The sequence below is a fragment of the Uloborus diversus genome, chromosome 8 (genome assembly GCF_026930045.1).
Source record: "Uloborus diversus isolate 005 chromosome 8, Udiv.v.3.1, whole genome shotgun sequence".
Classification (NCBI taxonomy): domain Eukaryota; kingdom Metazoa; phylum Arthropoda; class Arachnida; order Araneae; family Uloboridae; genus Uloborus; species Uloborus diversus.
The window spans coordinates 52550943-52574980 of NC_072738.1; the positions used below are offsets into that span (position 1 = coordinate 52550943).

A 24038-nucleotide genomic window follows, 5' to 3' on the forward strand; every position below is an offset into this window, starting at 1 on the left:
GACAGTTCAAGTGATATCAAAGACCAGGAGAAAAATCCCAGGAGAAAAAACCTAACCAAGTAAAACACACTGAAAAAAAAGTAAAAAAAAAAAAATAATAATAATAATAATAATAATTTGAATTTTGACATCTTGAATTCAAATTATGTTTTTCGCAATCACGAGTGTGTGTATGTCGGCGTGTGTGTTTGTGTGGGGGGGTATGTGTGTTTGTGTGTAGGGGGTATGTGTATGTGTGTGGGGGGTATGTGTATGTGTGTGTGGGTGTGTGTAGGTATATGTGTTTGTGTCTGGTGGCAGGCATGAATGTGTGGGTAGTTGTGTGTATGTGTGTGTGTACGTTTTTGTGTGTATGTATGTGTAGGTGTCTGTATGTATGCGTGTGTGTATGTGTATGTGTATGTAGGTGTATGTGTGTATGTGTTTGTGTGTATGTGTTTGTGTGTGTATGTGTTTGTGTGTGTATGTGTTTGTGTGTGTATGTGTGCGTGTGTGTATGTGTGCGTGTGTGTATGTGCAGTTGTGTATGTATGCGCGTGTGTGTAGGACATGGATGCGACCTGGAGACGGCTTTCGCTATAGGAACAGCATCGTGAGGAACCGGTCGACGGTGATGGTGCGGAGGGTGGCGGTGGGAAAATAAAATGATAGCACGCCAAAAACAGTCAAATGAAAGCAATAAGCAATCGTGATTGCTCAAAAAAAATCATTATTGTAGTATTTTTTCAAAATGATGAGTTTCTGTGACAGTTCAAATGATATCAAAGATTTAAACCCAGGAAACCTAACTATGTGTCCTAACCAAGTAAAACACACTGGGGAAAAAAGTCAAAAAAAAAAAAAAAAAAAAACTTATTACTGTATATGCATTATTGTACAAAAATATTAACAAAGATTTTTTTTTTTTAAAGGAGTAATGTCTACGGAAAAAATGATATCCTTTTGTTAGCTTAAATTCAATTCAAAACGTTGTTTACACCCCCCACCCCCGACTAATAATAATCCTCATTTTTATAACAGCCAATTCACTTACGGAGTAACGCTCCTGACGTCATCAACGATGAAACTCGCGCCATAGCATGATAATTTGATAATGTTTTTTGGTAATGTTTGACATGCAGAGAAATGCTTTATTTTGACAAGGCTGAATTGAATCCGGTAACTTAACTGCTTTACTGATAAGACTAATTTTAGGGGGATGAAGAAACGAAAAAAAAAGTGGTCAACAATTAACGCTATCTACTGGAGTTAGGGTTAAAATTTCAACCATCAAAATATCACCGAACGAACAGGCAGTCGCTTCGTTCAAATGTAGATGCAGTTTTCACCCGTCATATCTTTTGACAGGCGATTTTCTAGTAATAATAACAATAATGAAAAGTTTCTGTGGTCAAACATTTTTTTTTTTTTTTGAAATAAATAAATAAATAAATAAATAAAAAGTTTTAAAAAACAAAAGTGTAGATTGCAGCTTTGTGCATCTATAATGTTGTAATATTGAAAAAGAAATTTGTTTTAACTGTCGTTTTGGGTGTAATTTTGCTTTGAAGTCATTGTTACATCAGAAACGATAAAATAGAAGGTCAGAATTATCAATTTTGAAACCGACCACAGAAATTTTTAGCGATTGGGGAAATTTGAGAATGATAGTTCATATTCGCGCTGGGAGGCAGAAGAGGAGGGAAGCGGTAAAGGAGTTTCAGTGGAGATAGGAATGGTCGTGGTCGGTGGGAGTCCGCTTGAAGCGCTTAATTAAATTTGATAATTTAATCAATTTATTTATTTAAGTTTATTTATTTAAGATAAAATTTGAAATAAAGCTTTGAGCTTAATCTTTATTAAAAGCTACTAACAGCGGTTGCTAATTTTGTTCAGAATTTCAAGCTCTACAAGTTATTTCTAATGGGCATTGTAAGAGGTTTTTTTTTTTCTCGAAATAATGTTATAAAATGTGTCTTTTGTTACAAATATGCACGCAGTAGCCGAAGCTCACTTACAGGGTAAGGAAAACGTTTGTTTAGAAGTTAGTGTGTTTATTGTATGTTGTTTAGTTGGTATATTTATCCCTCCACCAATTACTTCCGATTTTGATTTTTTTTTCTTTTTTTTAAACACACTCCCCAACTATTGGCTTAATATATATCTATATTTTCTTTTCATTTTTTTTTCGAAATAATTAGTTCTTGTATTCAAGTGTTATCAACTATTTATAACATAAAAGTAGGACATACACTCAGTAACACTGAAAATAGCGCCCCAAGAAGCAAGCATTGAATTGAAGTAAAATTTAATATGCAGTACAATACAGGTGAGGGATTCACTTGATCCCAAAATCAGACAATTGAACATATACAAGCTAAGAAATGAGATAAATACAGAGCTACATGAAATACACCGCCAGCTGAGTCATTACAACCGAAGACTGCAGTTTCGTGCTTATGAGTCACGGTGGGATCCATGAGCGCTTGCCTCACTATCCTTCGATCCTCTCTCCTCGTCGTCTTGAGCCTGGTAACAACAGTACCTAAATGTATACAGTATATATTACCAGGTCCGGATCTAAGTACCCGCAGAGACCCCGCAGTGCGGAGGGGGGGGGCACGTCCCTAAGGGGGCACAACGGCCCAAGAAATAGAAAAAAACTAACGCTTAGACTTATTAACGTTGCTATAATATCTGTAGCAAATATAAGTGTATATTGCTGATCTCTGGGAAGGGGCTCTACAGATTTTATTGCAGAGGGCCCAAAAAGTATAGATCCGGGCCTGTATACTACCATACTAGAATGACTTACAATCAAGAGTTCTGGAAGTTAACACTTTTGTTACGCCAAAACTAGCACTAAGACTTATTAATGTTGCAAAGTACACTGCTGGCCTCTGGAAAGAAGCTCTACAGACTTTGTTGCAGTTCGTCCCAAGATCCGGGCCTGTATATTACCACACTAGAATGGCTTACAATCAAGAGTTCTGGAGGTTAACATATTTGTTACGCCAATGGTTTCTGCGTGCCTTTTTACAAGTTGAGTTTTCTGAATTTTCATGGCACAAGTATTTGCTTCATCCTTTTGTTATTCTTAAGATGGAAGGAAGGGAAGGCGCATGAGTGTAGAGACATGGCTATAGTATAGGATGCATTCCGAGAGTATTTTCAGCACTTTCTGTGTTTCTCTAGTTTAAATTATTCCTATTGCATTTCATGAAAAACGGTTTTAAATGACTATGACTACCTGAACTGCGAAACCTAGACCTACCAGTTACTAGTTCACTTTGCTAGTACATCCTTCTTTTTTTTTTTTTTCATCTACACGCGTTTTATCTCAACGCCACAAATACTCAAAAAATACAAAAACTAAAATCAACATGCTTCTTGGTTGTTTGTTAAGTCTTGATACCCAATCAAGTTGGGCACAAAGGGTTGAAAACTTATTTCACTAATGATTTTAAGAAACAAATTTCAATAAGGGATGTTTATTTAAGAGTCTCATGACACGTTTATTTTCGAACAAATGCAAGTGGTTAGTCACCATTGAATAAAAGATTTGAAATAAATAATTTGAAACTCTTGTTGTGAAATTTCACCTCAATTTGTCTCTATTGTTTTGCATTTTGTAAAGTTATATTTTGTTCGTATTTCAGGCTGCAAAGAAAGTTATCGCAACAGTACCTGTTCTTCAGCCTCTCCGTCACCAGCAAGAAATTCAAACATTCAAGCCACGTCCAACTCAATTGACAAGCACAACTTTGAGCAGGAATTCTCCTGCTACCAAGGTGAAGATCTGGGGCAGAACAAAATCAAAAATACCAAGTGTTCCCCGCCATCTCCCAAAATGAACGTGCCGGTTGAAAATTGTGCACTAAGCTACTTAGCAGTTGAACAACACAAAACATTGTAAGTGACACATAATACGGAGGAGAGGAATCTATGGATTAGAAATCTTTCGTAAATCGACCAAGACTACCGAAATTAATGCTTCGGGAAAAGATAGCGCACAAAGCTATGTAGCCGTGGATGACCAACACAAAGCATTGTAAATTAGACATCATTTTAAAGTACAATGAATTCATTGACTGAAAATTATTAGTGATAGATGTGTTTTAATTGCGTTATACAAGTGCTTTGGATGAATATTGTACATATTGTTATAGGTTTGATAACATAATACATTGTTAACTAACAGAGCCTAATTACTGAATAAATAAACTAGACCCTCCACTGTTTAGGGGCCTACACAGTTAATGGCTAAAATTGGCTTTGTGTTGTAAGATCATTGACAACACAAAGAATTGTACACTGTTCCACACGTAATATAAAGTACAGTGAATTCCTTGACTAAAAATTCTTAGTAGATATACTATAATTTTGCAGTATATCTGCTGAGAATACTACCTACTGAGAATAGTACATCTACTGAGTATATCTACTGAAAAATATATATCTACATTTTCGCATGATTTCCAATAAATTCATCAGATTGAATGCACTCATTGACATATAGCCGTAGAACAACTTAAAACATTGTGAACTGCATATGTAAAGAGTCCATAGATCACGTCAGAACTTATGCACGTCTATCAACCGAAAATACAACCCAAGGATGTATGGTCGTCTATAAAATTTTACAATCATTGACAACCAAAAACTAAGTGTTTAACATAATTTGTGATGTAAAGAAATTTAGATTCATGGGTATATTTTCTATGGGACAAGAAAATTTGTTATACAACTGAAGATATTGCAATTATTATGTTGTATGAAAGATACGCAACTTCTTCCTTAGACAAAGTCCAAACAATAATACAATTTTTGGGCAATGAAATACAATTGATGAAAATTTTCTGAAGTGTTCCAGGAAAATAATGGGCAGCTAGTGTGCCTATTTTCTGCCAATAACATATCTAGCAAAAAAAAAGGAAAAGATTCTGTAACAAGGCTGTTACTTTCCTGAAATTAACTTAGAATCTTTTGAAATAATTAAGAAATCTTCCCAAAAACCCCAGTCAAGTTCTCGCATAAATTAGGAAGTATCCAAGAAAATTTACAAATATTTACAGTTAGTATTAAGACTGGCACCTTCCTGATTTACAATGAAAGCTGCTGAAGCAAATACGGCCAAAGCTAAAGCAGAATTGCTCGCAGTTCAAGTAAAACTAAAACATATCCAGACTGCATTTCGCTGACGTGTAACTTCCAGTCAATGTGGAAAGATCATAACTCAGCTGAAGACAAAACCTCTAATAAAGAAACTGAATATATCTTCATACAAGCAGCTAAAAATGTAAGACGTCATTGAGAAGTTCTTCTCCATAAAACTTGTGGCAATTCCCGGAAATAACGTGTGATGTTTCGGAATTTTCTCACAATGTTGTAATTTTTAAAGAATTTATTTGTATCGCGGTGAGGGGCAGAAGAAATAGATTACGCAAAGAAACTATACCCCCATATCTTTGGGATCATTAAATACAGACTAATGGCTGTTAAGAATAGAGGAATATACTCATGCAGTAACTTGCTAAAAACTGAAGGAGATACAGACGAAAAACAGCTTAAAATAATTAGCCAGCCTATTGGTTAGCCAATGTTCATTAGTACCGAACATTGAGAAGGGGTAAAAGGTGGAAAGAGTGAAGCTTTCAAATATTGTTTCAAGGATCTCTAGTCACGGGATTTATTTTAAAGTAAAGTATTGGGAAAAAACGTGTCTAAAATTCGTCGTAGTTGAACCATGTGACTTGGAGTCTGTTCTTAAACGTTTCCTAAGCCAATGATCGGACTTACTCCTCCCAGTTACCAATGCCTGCTCTGAGGTACAGAACATATACAAGGCGTTCCAAAAATGACTGATACATTTTAAAAATCAATAAAAACTAAACGGTCAGCGATAGAAATATACCGTTTGTTGCATTATGTTTGAAACAACAGTAAATTTTCAGACAAAGTTTCAAAATTAGTTACAATGTTCCTCAACAGATGGCTCTGCAGGTATTTAAAAAGGTATAAAAGAAAACGCAATCTGTAAGATAGCCAAAATGACCGGTACATTTGAAAAATTCATAAAAACTAAACAGGTAGCATTGATTTTTCAAATTTGCTGGTCATTTTGGGGATCTTACAGACTACGTTTTCTCTTATAGCTTTTAAAATACCGGCAGCGCCATCTGTTGGGGAACATTGTAACTAATTTTGAAAGTTTGTCAGTCTGAAAATTTACTGTTGTCCCAAGCATAATGCAGCAAACGGTATATTTCTATTGCTGTCCGTTTAGTTTTATTGATTTTTCAAATGTATCAGTCATTTTGGAACACCCTGTTAAATACATCATTGAACAACACAGAAGTAAGCGACTTCACGAATCTATTACTGATGTTTCTTAATTCTAAGGACCAGCTTTGAAGTTTATATGTATGACAGTAAATACAGAACAAATTTTGTAGTAGTCAGAACCATAGAAAAGGTTTAGTACCTGGCGTCTCATCAGCGGTTGTAAAAGTTTGGGGGTTTCGAGTTTCACTCAGGTACCAACCCGTTAACCTCTTAACTGTAACCGTAAATTATGGATATGGTAAGCAATGTTGCCAACTGAGTCACCTTTTTTAATGTTAACCTCATTAAAAACCAATTGTACAAACATTTATCAAAACTCGAAAGGAGCATAAATGATCCCGACCATGATTCTTGAGAATACTGGGAACTGGACACCATCTTTATTTGGTGTCCCCTCTTTGCTTATTCAATGTAGTGAAGTAATAAAATATTTTGGTGCTTAGGCATTATCGCAACCAAGTCAAATTTAACGATGTCTTTTATGATAATGTATATTATTGTGCATAATACATATATTTTATAAGTAGTAGTGATATATGTGACAAATAATACATTATAATATTATAGTCGTCACATTTTCTCTAACTGTGGACCAATGCCCCATGGCTTAATCTGGCCTGACTATAATTCACATATAATCTCTTAAAATTGTTTTATTCTCATAGCTCTTTCATTTTTTCCTTTTATTCATTGATACATTCAAGCCTTTTTTTTTTTTTTTTCTTTTTTCTTTTAAGTTACAGAACTACTTGCAGAACTAAATATATATATATATATATTTACTAAAATCTTATTGTTATTTATAAGACCAGGGGTTCCCAATTTTTCCAATTCTCGACACCCTTTGCAGAATTAATTTCCTCGTGTCATCTTAGTCCAACTCGTCTATATGTATACATATTGATAGCTTCATGTATATATTGTGGATACTTCACAACACCCTAGGGTGTCGTATCTCCCACTTTGAGAGTTTACCGTTGTCCCAAGCATTTCATTTAAAAGTTATATGATCTATCATATGACTTTTAAATGAAAAAGTGTAAATTCAGTGTTAAAACCTGGAGAGACCTTGGAGTTTGCCAAACCAGAATAAAATTTAAAGATTGTTTTCTTTCTTTCTTTTTTTAAATTTAATATTTACAACTTCTTATAATGCATTAGTATAATACGAAAGTAATTGAGTTTTTAAAAAAATTAGCTTCAGATTGTATGCCCAATACTGGTGCCCAAGCTTTAATCTGGTCCCAGTCTCCACTCTTTATTTGTATATAAATGTATATATTTACTGTGTGAGATTACCTTTTCAGTTACCTTTTTACTTAAAAAGCTGATTTTAACTTTCTTCTACATCCGTATATGTATTTTCATAAAACTTGATATTTTAAACCTTCATACCATAAGTATTTTTTTATTTACGCATAACAATCGGATATTATTTTGTATTATATGATTATTCATTGTAAACCTATCATTTTTATATTTTAAACTCTTAAAACAAATCATTGTTATGTGAAACAAATCAGTGTGTAATGGACCGATTTTTTTCATGCTTCTATCCTATGTATCTTATCTGAGTAGTATTCTAGTCTCTTACTTTTGGAACATTATGAAAAATAAAATTTTATTTCATGAAAAATGATTTCCTCCTTTTTCTATAAAAAAGCTGTAAACCTTTGAAGATTAACTTTAGTGGAAGTAGCATAAGTTAGAGTTCCAAGTTTGTGGTACTCTGAAAGCTTGAAAATACACAGAAAATCAATCAATTAATCTCTGCCATCACTGCAGTCAAACTAGATTTCCTATCCAAAGTGTAAAATCTATAAACCATGGCCATGGCATGTAGAATGTTTTTGGACTTTATTAATTTTAGAGCTCCAATCCTTATATATTATTTCTGTAGCCTGTTTTTGGTTTCTTCGCGAGATCTTCCTCAATTCTTGATCGATTTCTTTGATATACACCTTATTTTAAAGCTTATCGTGCAGGCTACTGATGAAAAATAGACCCGCGGTCTAAAAATTGTTTTTTTCTGTCAAAAAAACTTGTTTTAAAGAACCAGAATGAAATTTTCGGTTAAATTTATAACTTTAACTTGCAGTGTGACCGACAGAGCTGAATAGCTTGATCGGCAGAGCGTTCGACAGGTAACCAGAAGAATGCGTCTTCGAGCCCACGTCCGGACAATTTGCATCAAAAAATTAGAGAAATATCACGCATTACATGAACACTTGATAAAATGAATAACAAATATGAGGGAATAGAATAAATGATAAGGAAACGCTTCTTGCTGTCATGAAAACTTGATGCAACGTGGTGCTAAATTACTTCTGCATTATAAGGCTTTTTTTATTTTTGTTTGTTTTTAAAGCTTTGGCTTCAGTAAGAAAATTAAAGCATAATAAGCGAAAATATAAGTATCAGGTTTAAGATTTCAGACTAGAATAAAATTGAAATACACCGCCAGCTCAGTCATTTCCAGCAGAGGACTGCAGTTTCGCGCTTATCATTACTCATCAACCCGGCATAGGAAAGTGACTAAGCTAGAGATGGAAAACCTCTTAAGGAAGCCAAGAGTGCTAAACAAACTGGTACCAAAGATAGAATTATCGCAGACCAGACGAGTGACCGAAGCAATGGTTCGGTTCAACTCGAATATTGAAGGCAAGGCATGGTATATTCAGTAAATTACCGCCCAGTATCCAGGGCTAAAGCAAAAATACATGAATTTCATGCATTTCTGCTTTAGCCCTGGTTATTGGGCGGTAATTTACTGAATATACAATAAAATTGTTTTTTGCTCAGAAAAAAATAATAAATCGTATTTTGAAATATAGATTCTTTTAATCAGTTTTTGATTCTTTGTACAAATAAAAAAATTACTACCTCAATTTGAAGGGTAAACTACATTTTTTTCTTCTTTTTGTAAAAAACAAATAGCCTATCACATTTTTACTACATTCGAAAAGCTACGCTTAAAAGAGCTTAGTTCAAATTATTTTATTTTAACCGTGCTGTTAAATGATGAACACGTACTGCCAAAATAGACTTACGATCAAAAAATCAAGTTTTCGGAAACGCCCCTTGCTGTTTCAAAACCTTGATGCCGCCTGAGGTTCTTATGCAGATTTTTTTTTCTTTAAAATCAAAGTTCTACTACAATTTTCCAATTTTTTTACGTCGCTTTCGGCAAGAAAAAAAAATTAACCTGTGTGTGTGTGTTTTTTTTTTCTTTCTTCTTTCGTTCTTTTTTTTTTTTTTTTCCTTTTTTTTTTAATAAAGCTTAAAAGCACTAGACTTAGTTGTTCGGTTAAATTGATAAGTTTTTTTCGGTAGAGCGTTCGGCTGTAAACTAACTGAACTTCGGGCAAGCTCAAGCTGTCCGACATAATAGCAAATTTAGATTAATATTACACATTACATGTACTCATAACATACAGCAGATAACACACGTAACAAAATAAATGCAATGGGAATGCTACTTGATGTTTCGACTTCTTATGCAGGCTACAGTTATAAGTCGGATAAGTTGACTGTTAATCGAAGGGTGTTCTTCCTTTCTTCCTTTTTTTTAAAGCTTTGGCTCCATCCAAACCACTAAGCATAATGTAAGCATAAAAAAGTATTAGATTTACCTCAAGGGAATTCTTTTTGTGCAAACAAACATTTTCATTGTATGCTGAAATGTAGATGTTTCTAATAGCAGTGTTCGACCTTTTGTACAAATGAAAAAATACATACTACGCCAAATTGTAACTACGAGTAAGTAAACCTAGTAAGTAAACCTTTAATTATTTATTCGAATACGATATAAAACATTAAAATTTTTATCTACTTCATTAGTAAGAAATCATTTTCTACTCCTCTGCTTTCTGCTGAAAAAAAAAATACATTTTGTCTACGTTCGAAAAATTACACTTAAAAAACGGACTCAGTTCAACTGGTTTTGGTTTTGAATTTTAAGTGTTCGATTAAAAGAGAAACATGTGCGAGCATTTAAGTTGTAACGGTTAAAGCAATCTTCTATGTGAAATAGTTCAATATTCAAAAATAATAAAACTTATTTTCAATCTAATTTATTACTTCTGTAGAATGTTTGTTTCAATCGCTACGTGAGATCTTCGTCATTCTTTAATCAAATTCCATGCTTTACGAATAATTTTAAATCCGTATCATGCTGGCTAATAACAAAACAAAGACGCATGATCTTATTTTTTTTTTTTTTTCAGCAAAAAATTTTTTGCTGTTTTTCGCTGCGCATTCCTTCAATGAATAGCATTCGAAAAGAAAGGCGCAATAGCTAGGTTTGTCGGAGTGTCGGGCTGTTATTCAGAATGGCGCCAATTAGAACCCTTACTAATAAATATCTCTTTAATGTTTCTTTTTTCTCGTCAGATGCTCACATAGGCAGGACTGTACCACAACCTGTTTTTTCACATGCGCAATTTCTGCTTTTTCACGAGTCACTACTCAGCCATACTTTTATTGATATTTATGCTTGCATTGAAAATACGTACAACCAAAAAGTGAGCGATGATCAAATTATCACAACGTTGTATTTAACGAAATTTTGTTACTGATGTCTTCAAATTACATGCCTTCTCTTATGAGCTTACTTTTTTCCGTTTACTTTTTTTCTGTTCTTCTTCATAATGTTCTTCCTTTGAAACTTTTAAAGAGCGAAAGGCCTTATAAAACGATTGGAAGAACAGTGCGGAGTTCCGCACGGGTCGACTAGTAATAAATAAATAATAATAACAACAATGACAATAATAAAATAAAATAAAGAAATAAATAAAATAACGTAAATCATACTATGTAATGCGAAAGATTGTATAAAATTTTAAACAAATGAAAAAAAGGTGAAGAAAAAGAGACAGAGAAAAGCTATGTACGAGTGAGGAGAAATTTAAATTTCCCAGATTAATAGGGAAAATGCATGAAAAAAGAAAAAATCTGCATAATTCTAAAGGGCTGCATATTTAGTACAGGTGATATTCAACTTTTTAATGCCAATGTTCCCAAACGGGAATATCAACTTTAAAACATTGTCTGAAATGAAGTTTCGCTTGTAGGGTTTTAAACTTTTCTTATTTATTGATAAAAGACTTGATTATTTAAAAACAAAACTAGTTCTTTTTAAAAAGCTAAACTGCATTGATATTTTAGAGTCAAAATATAGATGATGTCGATGATCAAACATGTTACAGAATAATTTTCAACAGAAATGTATTTTTAATAATCGACCCAACTTCTTTGTTCCAGTTATCGGGACCATTGGCATAATCCGCTATCGGACAAATTTAGAGCCCCTTAATAGGGACAGGCCGATTTATCCGACATTTTGGTTCCAAGATGGCACTGGAACCAACCTTGTTTCTTGTATTTATAATTACGTGCTTTCGTTGGTTGTATGTCGTAAAAAAATGATATAAGTTGAGCAAAATGTCCCTTAAGGTAAATCAATATGATAGCTTTGTTCGCAAATTCAACAAAAATGTATTGGAAAATGTTTGTTGTAATGAGCTTCCTTTTCAAACCTTATTTTTTTTTAATTTATATTATTAAAATAAATCTTCAGTTACAGAATCAAAAACTTCAAACATCCGTCGGGCAACGCATCTGTATCATGTTCACCAGTTTTCTGCAACGAGGCTTTTGTGAAAATACAATTTTTTTTTGCTAGAACCATTATGACCGATTGTGGATTCTGTGAAGGCTGACATTTCCAAATAGGTTTTATCCCGCCTCCTTCTAGCAAAAATGCGAAGGAAACGTTTTTTAATTAATTCGATTTTGCAACAGTTCTACACGTTGCATAGGCTTCGGTATGTTGAGGCCTAATACTTCACTTATATATACAATGCATCATAAATGTAACTGGTAGGTAAAAAGAAAAAATAACTAAATTGATTAGTAATAACTTAAACAGATTTTACCTTTGACTATCAGTTTTCCCCTAAGTAACACTTATTATTAGCACAGAGTCAATTATTTGCAACGTTACCAGTAATTTTATAACAAAAAATATCATCATAATGTAATTAACACAAGTCATGATAAAATAGTTAGTTAGTAGGTTCATAGATGGCACATCTAACTCAGGGCCGGATTAGCCATAGAGCAGAAGTAGCAAATGCTACGGGCTCCGCGCTTCTGGGAGCCCCGCGCCATGAGAAAAAATTCCAGAAAAAAAACTACTTTCCGTATTTTAACCCGTTTAAATTTCTATCTTTCTCTTTTTATTTAGCTTTTCTAAATGCTCATGTAAATTAAAATTCTTATTTTTTCGATAGATTGCTTTTCAGAAATTTCTCATAATTGAAGTCTTAAAAACGCAATTTTTGTTGATCTTTCTTACTGGAAGGAGAAAAAGCTTCGTTGGGTCAGAAAAGTTTCAAAACTGATCTAAAAATTACAATTTTAGGAAAAGTTTGGAGAACGGTGAATTGGGTTTTCTCTGGATTTTTTTTCCTTTTTAAAATGAAGTCAATTTTAAGGTATCTTACGAAGTTTAAGGTAGTTAGGGTCCTAAAACTTTCAGCTATTCAAGCCTTTAAAAAAAAAAGAAACTTTTGGTTGTTTCATAAGGGGAAGGGGTTTTTTCCTGAAATTGTGCTCAAAACTGAAGTCAATTTCAGGCTGTCTTTGGAAGGAAAGGATTTGAGAGATCGACTCATGGTATAGCTGAAAAAAAAAATTTCAAGCTATGAGAAAAGATTAACTTGATTAGAGAAAAGGATGAGAGTCTGAACTGCACCAGAAACAATTCTGACTTCAAGTTTCAAACCGCCGTTTTAGATTATCACTGGAGATGTTATCGGGGGAAGGGGGGGTAGGGGTTTGCTTCGCAAAATGTTATACGTTTAAATTTCTGCCAAAAGCAATGTAAATTATTGAATATTGATGAACTAAATATTCAATGTATTATAATTTATCCAAAAAGAAATTCTCAAATTGTTAAAATGAGACTTCACAAAATTAAAATTTTTCAGCGACATGAAATAAATATTCTTAAACTAGCAAAAATACCCGGCGTTGCCTGGGTCAGTAATAATTATGAGAAAAAATCGTTACTTGCTTTTGTTTTCTGGTTTAAGTGAAAGAATTTAAAACACATCTTTTTGACGTAATTAAAAATCGAGTTTCTTCCTTACCCATAAAAGTAAAATAGCAAAAAGTATAAAAAACAAAATAGTATTGATTTAGAAACGAAAGCACTATATTTAGACATATACAAATTTCCAAAACATGAAATTATTCTTCTCACGTTTAAAAAGATTAATATGTTGATACTTTTTTTTTTTAACATGGAGTCTAAAACCTTCTCTGTATTGCTATTGAAGTTGCTCGTAATCCCCTTATACTTGCTTTAGTTATTTTGGGAAATTTCAAACATTGTGAGCTCTTGGTGCGATTTTACCGAATTTGCGGGAATCGTTTTGGGGTACCTTCGATGATGCTCCCTCCTTCTTTCCTTACTTTGTAAAACGATATGATATTAATTTTCGTTACAAAGATATTATCGCCAGGTGCTGAGATACTTTTGGTCACCATAAAATGGTGCTAGACTTAAATCCGAAATGTTTCCAAAATAAGTAGTAAAATTTGGCGATTGTTTGAAATTGTGCAAAAGGAAAATTAGTGGAAGTTTTTGTGCTGTTTATGGATTTGCCTAATTTAGTTGCTGGATTATTTAACACAGTAAAGAAAGTTTTTTTAAAGATTCTTTGATTGGCGATATTTTGTTTACATGGTGAAAGCTGAGAAACGTTATGACGTAGTCTTCGTCTTCAAAAACAGCGACGTTGAAAAAAACTGCCAATGCATCAGCTACGGAAATCTTTCTGCAAAAATTTTGGGGATCTGCTGGTTGATTGGATAATGAGTAAGTGTTCAATCAGCATAAATAATAATAAAAACCATTAATTACATTAAAGTTCCGTTTAAATGGAAAATGATCAGCGAAATCATATATTTTTTGCCAATCTTGTGCAAAAATCTTACTTCAAGATTTGACTTGAGAAAAGCCTTGAACAGTCACGAAAAGCAAAGATAGTCAACAATACAACAATTGTCGCTATCGACAGGGAGTTGAGATGATACACTAAATACTGTATTGAGTTTAGGAAAGCCTTCGAACATGGAACTAAAAAGCTCATAATTCGTTTTTTATTCTACTTAGAAATTTCGAATAGGTGCCATCTTCAGCAGAAAAATCAGAGCTTTCGATGGATAAAAATGTAAATATGTGCAAGTATTTTTTCATCCCTATATTAGAGAATTTATACGAAAATTGTATTTTATTGTTCCCCTAAGATGGTTTTGCGCCCCATAACGGGACGAAAACTACCCTATGTGTTATTCTGGTGCATAAGCTATATTATTGTAAAGTTTCATCAAAATCCGTTCAGTAGTTTTTGCGTGAAAGATTAACAAACATCCATACAGACAAACTTTCGCATATATAATAGTAGTAAGAAGATGAGGATGCAATTCCTAAGAAAGTAATAAATGTCATGCTTGCTCCAGAGAGGCCTTGATTCAAAATTCACATTACGATTAATTTTAATGTTGCTGTTGTAAGGCAACGAATTTTCGAAACAATGGGTTTAATCTTTAATCATTTGATGCGGAAATTACATGACATTTACTGTTTTCGATCACGACGTTTTTGAACTGAGTTTTTTAGCGATAAATTATAGCCTAAGTTGTTTTCCGATAATGTAGCTATCAATGGTGAAAAACTGGTTGAAATCTGGCCAGTAGTTTTGAAGTTTACCCCGGACATCCGGACAGAAGTAGCTCTTTATGTATAAACACTAGCAAAAATACCCGGCGTTGCCTGGGTCAGTAATAATTGTGAGAAACAATCGCTACTTTCTTTTGTTTTCTGTTTTAACTGAAAGAACTCAAAAACACACCGCTTTGACGTCATTAAAAATTGAGCTTCATCCTTACCCATAAAAGTAAAACAGCAATAAGTATAAAGAACGAAAGAGTATTCATTTAGAAACGAAAGCGCAAAGTGAAGCATATAAAAATTTGAAGAATTTCCAAAATATATCTAACAAAAGCAAAGATCACTAAAAAAAACTGTGCGCTTTATTTACTTAAATAGTACACACACACACAAAAAAAAAAGAAAAAATGCTTTCTACTATGTTTACCTAAGTGTGCAAAAAGTGAGTTTCCAAATTTTTAAATGACTTTAGACTCATGTTTGCTCCGGAGAAGCCTTGATTCAAAATTTACGTTATGTTTACTTTTAATGTTGCTGTTGTTAGGCAACGAATTTTCGAAACAATGGGTTTAATCTTTTATCATTTGATGTGGAAATTACATGACATTTACTGTTTTCGATCACGACGTTCTTAAACTAAGTGTTTTAGCAATAAATTATAGCCTTAGATGTTCCCTGATTATGTAGATATCAATGGTGAAAAAATGGTTAAAATCCGTCCAGTAGTTTTGAAGTTTACCCCGGACATCCGGATAGAGATTAGCCCTTTATGTATAAAGATAAGGATGCAACTCCTAAGAAAGCAATGTCATGCTTGCTCCAGAGAGGCCTTGTTTCAAAATTTACATCATGATTACTTTTAATATTGCTGTTGTTAGGCAACGAATTTGCGAAACATTGGGTTTAATCTTTAATCATTTGATGTGGAAATTACATGACATTTACTGTTTTCGATCACGGCGTTTTTAGACTAAGTTTTTTAGCGATAAATTATAGCCTAAGTTGTTCCCCGATTATGTTGCTATCTATGGTGAAAAACTGGTTAAAATCCCTCCAGTAGTTTTGAAGTTTACCCCGGACATCCGGACAGAGATTAGCCCTTTATGTATAAAAATGACTAAATGTCCGGTTAAAATAGTTTCCCTGTGTGTATAATTTCAAGTTAGTTCATGGATCCCCCCCCCTCCCTCCCACTCCACTCTTTAAAAAAAATTAATCATCAAAACTAATAGAACATTTTGTAACACATAAATCATTCACACACAAGGACGGATGGACGGATACAAGGGAGGGGTGATGGGGGGCATCGTCCCCTTCCTTGAGCCAAGAGACAGGAACTCAAAAATGCAATTTTACATAACATTAGATTGTGTTGGAAGAAAGGGAGTTCTTCCCTGGTATTGTAGTTTAGGAAACGCAATCGTAGCCCATCTCTTAGTGCACTGGAGATAGGGACCGGAACTTTCAACAGGATTTTTTCGAAATTGAAGTTCCAAAACCTCAATTTTAGACAATCTTAGATAATATTAGGGCTAGGTTCAAAGGTTCACTCTGGATATTTTTCTAAAGAAACACAACTGCAGGACACCTTTGATTACATAAGAATAAACTATGGGGTTTAGTACACTCTTTCGGAAGTTTTTAGAAATTGAAGTTCCAAAGAATAAAAAAAAATTGCCCTCTTCTTGAACATTTTCTGGATCCGTCCTTGTTCATGCAGTTTTTGAAATAATGTCTTGTTTCATGATTCACTACACAATAAAACTGAAAATATATTTTACATTAAATTTCTATCTAAAATTGAAACAAATGACCAACAAGCCATACATTTCATACATGCAGCTTTATTGAGCAACTAGGAATGCATTTGCTTTCTCTCATGTAAACATATGATAAAATATCCATAAAAACATGATCACAAAATATAAGTAACATAAAAACAGTGCAGTTCTTAACAGTGACATCCTCAAATATAAATAATATACATAAAAATGATATTCTGATTTTGACTAGATTAAATAAGTCCAGTTGGAATGAAGCATAGTATAAATTTTTGGTGCATTCCAACATAAAATTAGATGATACATCATTAATTCTGCACATCATCAGCATAACAAACTTTCAACAACAAAATCAAATTATACAAATATCAGTGTTTTAAAAAATGAAAGTTTTTGTCCTACATTTTTAATATTTACATGTCTCTTACTATGGATGGACAATTTGATTTTACACAAAAATCAATAAAAATGTTTACAACATGTTAATAATGTTCAAACATAAATATATGCTGACATTAAAAACTTATAAGTATACATTACACATTTAATACACATGATATGAATGGTCTGAAATGACTAGATTAATATAGAGGGTAATATAAATTATATTTCCTTATACAAACACGAAGCAAATGAAACTTCATTTCAAAAATTATGGTTGAAAACTAGAAGGGGAAAAAAGAGACATAGTGGTATGCTTTATATTATTCTAAAAACTGTTTCCCTAATACCTCAAAATAGGATATTTAATTAAAGATTTATATTAAAATTCAAATCCCCCGTTAATGCACACTTCAACCAAAAAAAAAAAGTTACTTTGGTACAGTAAAAGAAACATTTACTTGGAAGAAATTTTGGTATTTATAAAATTTTCGAACATATTTCATTGATGTTAAACTGAATTAAGTAGACAAAGCAACAACACAACACTTAACAAAAGCATACTTGCAATTAACGTGCTAAAAAAACTTTTCATTTCCAAAAGAACTGCAATAATATTTTTTATTTATTTACACTGGTCAATAAATTTATTTTCTTAGAAAACAAACCAAGCTTTAATGTTATACAGTTGCTGTCATATACATAAAGTTAAAAATTTCTGATGGGACAAATTGTTTAAATTAAAAGGAAATAAATAATTGCAAAAATATATCACCCTGAAGAACTCAATCACTCTTAACTGATCACAGAACAGAATTAAATGAGCAAATATGAGCATATAATTTCATTGCTATTCTAGTATTAATCTTTACAGCACTAAACTAGTAAACGAAGAAGTGTAAAAAGTATCATTTATATTTATAAGGCAGCTTCATATTATATCACACACTTAACATAAAAATAATCAATTAAGCTAATTCTAAAACCTTTTGCACTGTGTCACCTACATAAATCAATAAATTAGTTAAAATCACATGAAAAAACAGGAACTGGCATGACTTATATACAGTGGCAACGTACCTGGTCATATTACAGAATAATTCTTTTTTTTTTTTTTTAATTTTTTATAAACAAATTTTTGACCTGTTATTAAGCTTGAAGAGAGGAAAATCTTGAGATGCGATTTAGAATAGGATGGGGAGGGGGGGGGGATTCAGAATTTTATTTTTAATCATTGTGTTAGCAAATAGGCAATTTCATTAGTCATATTTATATAGATAATATATATTATAAACATTTTTCTGAAAAAAGGATTAGAGAGTCCCATAAGTTTATATTTTTTCAACTACACACAATTGGTATTAAATATAATATGTGTAATTAACTGATTGAAATATTTGACTATTACAAATGAAACAAATTCAAAATAAATTCAAAGAAATGTCTTATTTCCCCCAAAAAATCATATTCATTTAGTCAGATAATTAGAATCACTAAATACATAAAATGAAAATGCTGAACACAACAATTGCATTATAGCACAGTATAGAAATAAAATGTTGGAATATATAGGAAACAATATGAGTAGATCACAACAAAATATAACAAGAAAAATAGTAAAAACAAAACAAAATATCAATTTTACTGAAAAAAAAATATTGAAAAGATAATTTTAACAAATAAAATCTTGATTCAAGAAAATCACACATTTAAAATTTCACAACAATACGTGTATGAATATTTTTAATTTTCTTGAACATAATTTCTGATTAAAGAATGCAATCCTTTTTTTTATTATTACACTTCTTAATGCTTTTTTTTTTTCAGTAATAGTTAATATGTACAGGTATAATTGCTAACATGAAAAAATGAGATTTGAAAATTCTCTCCTAGAAGCTTTGTCATATTTAAAAACACCTAATCCTAAATTGAATCCTTTTTCCACAAACAATGAATAACTATATGATTTAAAATGAAATTTGAGAATTTTACATCAAGATAAGCATCTCGCTGTTTTATCTGAAATAACCAAAATATTTAATGAAATATACTTTCTTAAGCACAAAGCAAAAAGATAAAGAAAAACAATATTACATAAGAATGAAAAACATCATATTTAATGGTTTTATACTTTTTGTTAATTTCAGAATGTTTAAAAACAGTTTTATTGTTTGTTTTGGGTGATATTAAGTTTTATTGAACTTTTAAACTTATATTGTCTTTCGATTAAAAGCAAAGTTGCAATAGCCTTAAGAACTCATATTTAATTTAGAATATGAAATTGCTTATACAGTATTCCCATTTCATTATAGAAGCAAAACATGCATTCTACTCAGCATAATTATTTTAATCTTCTTAGTTAAAAGTTTTTAAAAAGACATGTAACTCAAATAACTCATCTTTGGTTATAGTAATTTGGTTATTCGTGACTTAGTTCTTATTTAATTAACTAATTTTTGTGTGGGGATATTTCAATGTCCCCACACAATATTTTATAGTGTAAATTTCTCTTTCAGAGTTTTAAACATCAACTTTCACATCGCAACTAAGCAGTTAAACGCTTTACAACAGGAAAATCAACAATGCTGTTGAGGTGACAAAACTTAGTGTAAAAAAGGTTGGATATTTTACTTATAAATGGTATGAAAATCTTACAACTAAACAATCTTTAAAATTATGAGTTTTACTTAAAACAGCAAGATGGTTGAAATTGATGCAAATAACGAATTCAATATCTGTGAACTTCACAGTCAATCTATTTTTCACCATTTCTTTGGAGTAGATATAACAGGCCATACACTATGCCTACGTGATGGCGATCCAGTTGTACTTTGAGGACGGGTTGCAGAAGCTTTCACTTTTTCCACTTCTCTCTGGAGGGCAGAAACATCGTAATTTTTCTCTCGTTCAGATTTCTCTTTTTCAACCATTCTGATGAGCAAATTTTTATGTTAGTGAAAATGCAATGTAGCAAGTTTAAAAGACACAAATCGCTCGTTTGGAAAAAGAGCGCCACAATATAAAATTTTTAATTTTCTTTTTTCTTTTTCTTTTTTGCTTAAAGGCTGTCGAAAGACATTATCTTCTTTGGAAAATAATGACAGATTTTCTGTTCTAATATTAACCACTGGAGAGCACAACAAGCTTACTTTTCTTAATGCTAATTACTTGAAGACATTAACTTAAACACTTCTCCTGTAAAATTTGATTTCTTTGTATTGTGGCATTCTTCCAAATGAGCAAAATGTATATGTTACGGTTAAATGCGATAAATCCGTTGATTTTGTATAATCTCTGGTGACTAGTCACAATATACCAAATGAAGTTGGTAAATTATGAAATTTTTACCCAAATTTATCACATTTACCATTTAATTTATATAATCCCCGACTTGTAATGAGGAACGTAATAAAGGTCGATACTTAGCTAAAATTCGTTCAGTTTGTACAGCTACTTGGCTTTTTCCATGACGTATAGTACAGGTATCTCTATGAAACATGGGCTCTATGTTGGAATCACTTGTCTGTGTATTTATTGACCATGTTAGTAGGATTTTTATTTCAATCCAACGCATTCTGTATTTTACTATGCATTTTTTAATACTTTCTTTTCAGTTTTACATTTTATTCTCTTGAATTCAAAATAAAATTTTTACTGCGTACAGTAGTTTATGTACATTGACTCAATTTTTCCGTTATTTTGTCTAAACGGTACTTTTATTACTTCGTACAATTTGGTTCCTCTATTTGTCCAGAGTAATGACATTCTACTGTGTTTGTGATGTCGTTCTGGCAAGACCTTTTTTTGTGAAGTTTGCTTTCTCGCCTTTATAGAGTTTCTGATAATGGTCAATATTCTGCATCTTCAGAGTTCAATTTCAAGTTAGTAAATGAGGAGTAATTTATCAAAAGGGAACATATCCACTTTTTAGAAAAATTCATTTTATGACATTATCTAAATCTTTCAGATGACATTTATTAAATCACTTACTCTCAAGAAGTCCAAACGTGGAAAATCCTATTTTGTTTAATCCGTGACCATGATATGTGCTCACAGGTTGCCTCACATATGTGCCAGCGGCCACGTTATTGTGGGCGTGATTATACTTTCCGTGCCAGACGAGCTGTGAGCACATCTGTGTGATCTCAGTTTGGGACGATATATTTGAAATTTTAAATGACACTAGACAAAGGTTGAAGTCAGTTATTTTACCAATATGGTTCTACAGAGTGTTGACCTTCTATATGTGCTTTCGGTTATATTCTTTTTGTTTTAATCTGGGGACTTGGATAAGAAAAACAACTGCATGTGTTACAGCCTCTAAAGCTGGATTAGTCAGAACTCAGATTTATGACTTTTGCTCCTTGTGTTTGTTTATATTTCAGTGAAATGGAAAGGATGAACATTTAATGGTTAGGGGTTGGAGTAAAAATTTCAGTATTGAGTTTGCTGGATAGCATTCAGTATGGTTAGGATCAGTTTTATTTCAATCACAATGGATAAAAGAATGAAATTTTTAACGAAGGGTCAGATGTAAAAACTGATGAACGAATCATATATGAAAAGAAAGACATTCATTTTGAATATTGGAGGCAGTGATACTGAGGATGTGGGTTTTAGTGCAGATTTTTTAGCGCAAGTTGATGGCAAGCAGTGGCGGATACAGCCGGAAGGCAACCGGGCATTTGCCCGGTAGGCCAGTCATGCCTGGGGCCGATCAAGTAACAGTCTTTCGGGCCCGTCTACTAACAGCAAAATGTAAATTTTGGGCGTATGTGTTTAAAATAAAGCAAATTCGCAAAACACAGCCTCGGCTCATCTTTATGCATGGGCTAAAGCTTGCGGGTGGAGGGAGATAGGGCCGTCACCACAAGAGGGGGGGATTTCTGAAATGGGGCTGTCCAGGGCCTGATTACCACACAGGCTGACTAGGCCTAGGGCCCCATGTTCCTAAGGAGCCCCACATTTTTTAAAGAATTATGCATAACATTGCAACGATATGGAACATACATTTATTTTTTAAAAAAAATTATGACTTATTAATTGGAAAAAAAACTTCTTTAAAGATGAGTTTTTAATCATTCTGCCAGTAACAAATTTACTTGGTCACGATTATGAGGGGGCCCAAAGAGGATTCATAAATGCACATAAGTGATTTATACATAGTTGTGTGATTAGACAAAGAGGTCTCCAAAAGTGCATTCGTGCTTTAAAAATGTAAATCAAACACTGCATAGTCTTAAGGAGGTCTCAAAATTAATGTGGGCCTAAGACCTTACTTTTAATTAGTCGGGCTCTGGGGCTGCCAATATATTTTTAGTGGTATAATTAAAAGTAAATGAATAAATTTAAAAAAAAAAAAACAGGAAATCTTAGTGGTCGTAAAAAGTTAAAATACTTTTGGTCTCTTTGACACTTTTATTTATAAATGAAAATTCACTATTGCTGTAAAATGCAACTTACAACAAGGGCCGACGTGAGGTCATGTCAGTTTAGTTGGAGAATAGGAGCCCGGCTCGGAATTGAACTCGTGCAGAGGATAAAATATCCTAATGGTGAGAGGTGTAGGAGGAGGCTTGTGAAAAAATTGACCTTTGTCATTTTTTCCCGGATCCGCTTTTGCTCTCGGCGACCCTGCTTATAACAATTGGAATAAAAGTGACAAAATATTTTTTCCATTTAAATTATTTAAAAATATGCAATCTTAAAATACAATTGAGGAGCCTTCGGTTTCGAAAATTTGCTCGAGGAAAGTACTCGAACCTCTCCCATTTTTTTAACATTCCCTAAGATGGTCTAAAACTATGTTTTTAAATTAACAGTATCAAAATTTTTCTAGGAAAGTGCCCTGTCCCCTCCTCTCTCTCGGCATCATCAATGAAGAACATTTTAAATCTCGTTTTTAGTCCTTCAATTGCGAAAATTTTCCGGGGAGAGCCTCCTGAAAACTCCTTTTCCTAACATCACTGAAGGTCAGCAAAAATTTCGTTTTTGGAACTTAATTTTCGAGTAACTGCCGGTGTCCCAGTCTTTACCAAAAAAAAAAAAAAAAAAGGCTTTTAAGATTTCCATTTGAAAATTTTCCGGTGGATGGCTTTGAAATCTATCTCGACTTAAAATCACCAAAGATCTTCTAAAGCTGCGTTTTCAGAGTTAATATATTTAAAAAAATTCCAGAGGAGAGCCCCCAGGACCGCTCTTCATACCATATACTCGAAGATAATTTAAAATTCTGTTTTTGGATTCCCACTTCTAAAAAACTGCAGCAGGAGAAACCCTGAACCTACACTCCCCTAACATCACCAAATATTGTCTAAAATTGAGTTTTTAAGACTACAATTTCAAAAAATTTCCAGGGGGAGAGGCCCCCCGGACCCCCCTACTTCAGATTATATGTTAATCTTTCCATTAAGTTTATATTGCTAATACTTTAATAACTCCCAGAAGCTAAGTCCTCTCTCTCTTTGCATTGATACGTGCGTTTGAAAAGATATTAAAAGGGGCTGCCAAACCCGTACCCGATCCCTCTCACCAGGTTTTTGACCTCGCATCGAGTTTGGGGGTCGTCAGGATATAGCAATATAAAAACAGGGAATGTTTATGACAGGGCCCAGTAATGTATGTTTGTGTCGAGGGACCCATCACGTTCTAAGAACGGCGCTAGTCTTTCACCCATGAACATCGCTAGATCAGTTTCATATAACAGGACAATTAAGTTGCTTGTTATGACTGCAGAAAAGGACATACTAGCCAAGCAGTGTTATCATTAAGGAAATATTCAATCAAGTTCCAGGCATTATAAAAATACTGAA

General features: G+C 32.9%; 2 protein-coding genes across 2 annotated transcripts in view; one reads left to right on the plus strand and one right to left on the minus strand.

Annotated features, from left to right (window-relative positions):
• LOC129228365 (metabotropic glutamate receptor 3-like) overlaps positions 1-3732 on the plus strand; it is a 144891-nt gene extending 141159 nt beyond the window's left edge. The window contains exon 12 of the mRNA XM_054863044.1: positions 3639-3732. Coding sequence (XP_054719019.1) covers positions 3639-3732 — 94 coding nt within the window. The remainder of the gene's footprint in view (positions 1-3638) is intronic.
• A 13176-nt stretch (positions 3733-16908) lies between these two features.
• Positions 16909-24038, minus strand: part of LOC129227342 (beta-taxilin-like) — a gene marked incomplete at its 5' end in the record, with an annotated part of 32251 nt that continues 25121 nt past the window's right edge. Inside the window, 1 exon segment of the mRNA XM_054861886.1 lies at positions 16909-20157. Coding sequence (XP_054717861.1) covers positions 19989-20157 — 169 coding nt within the window.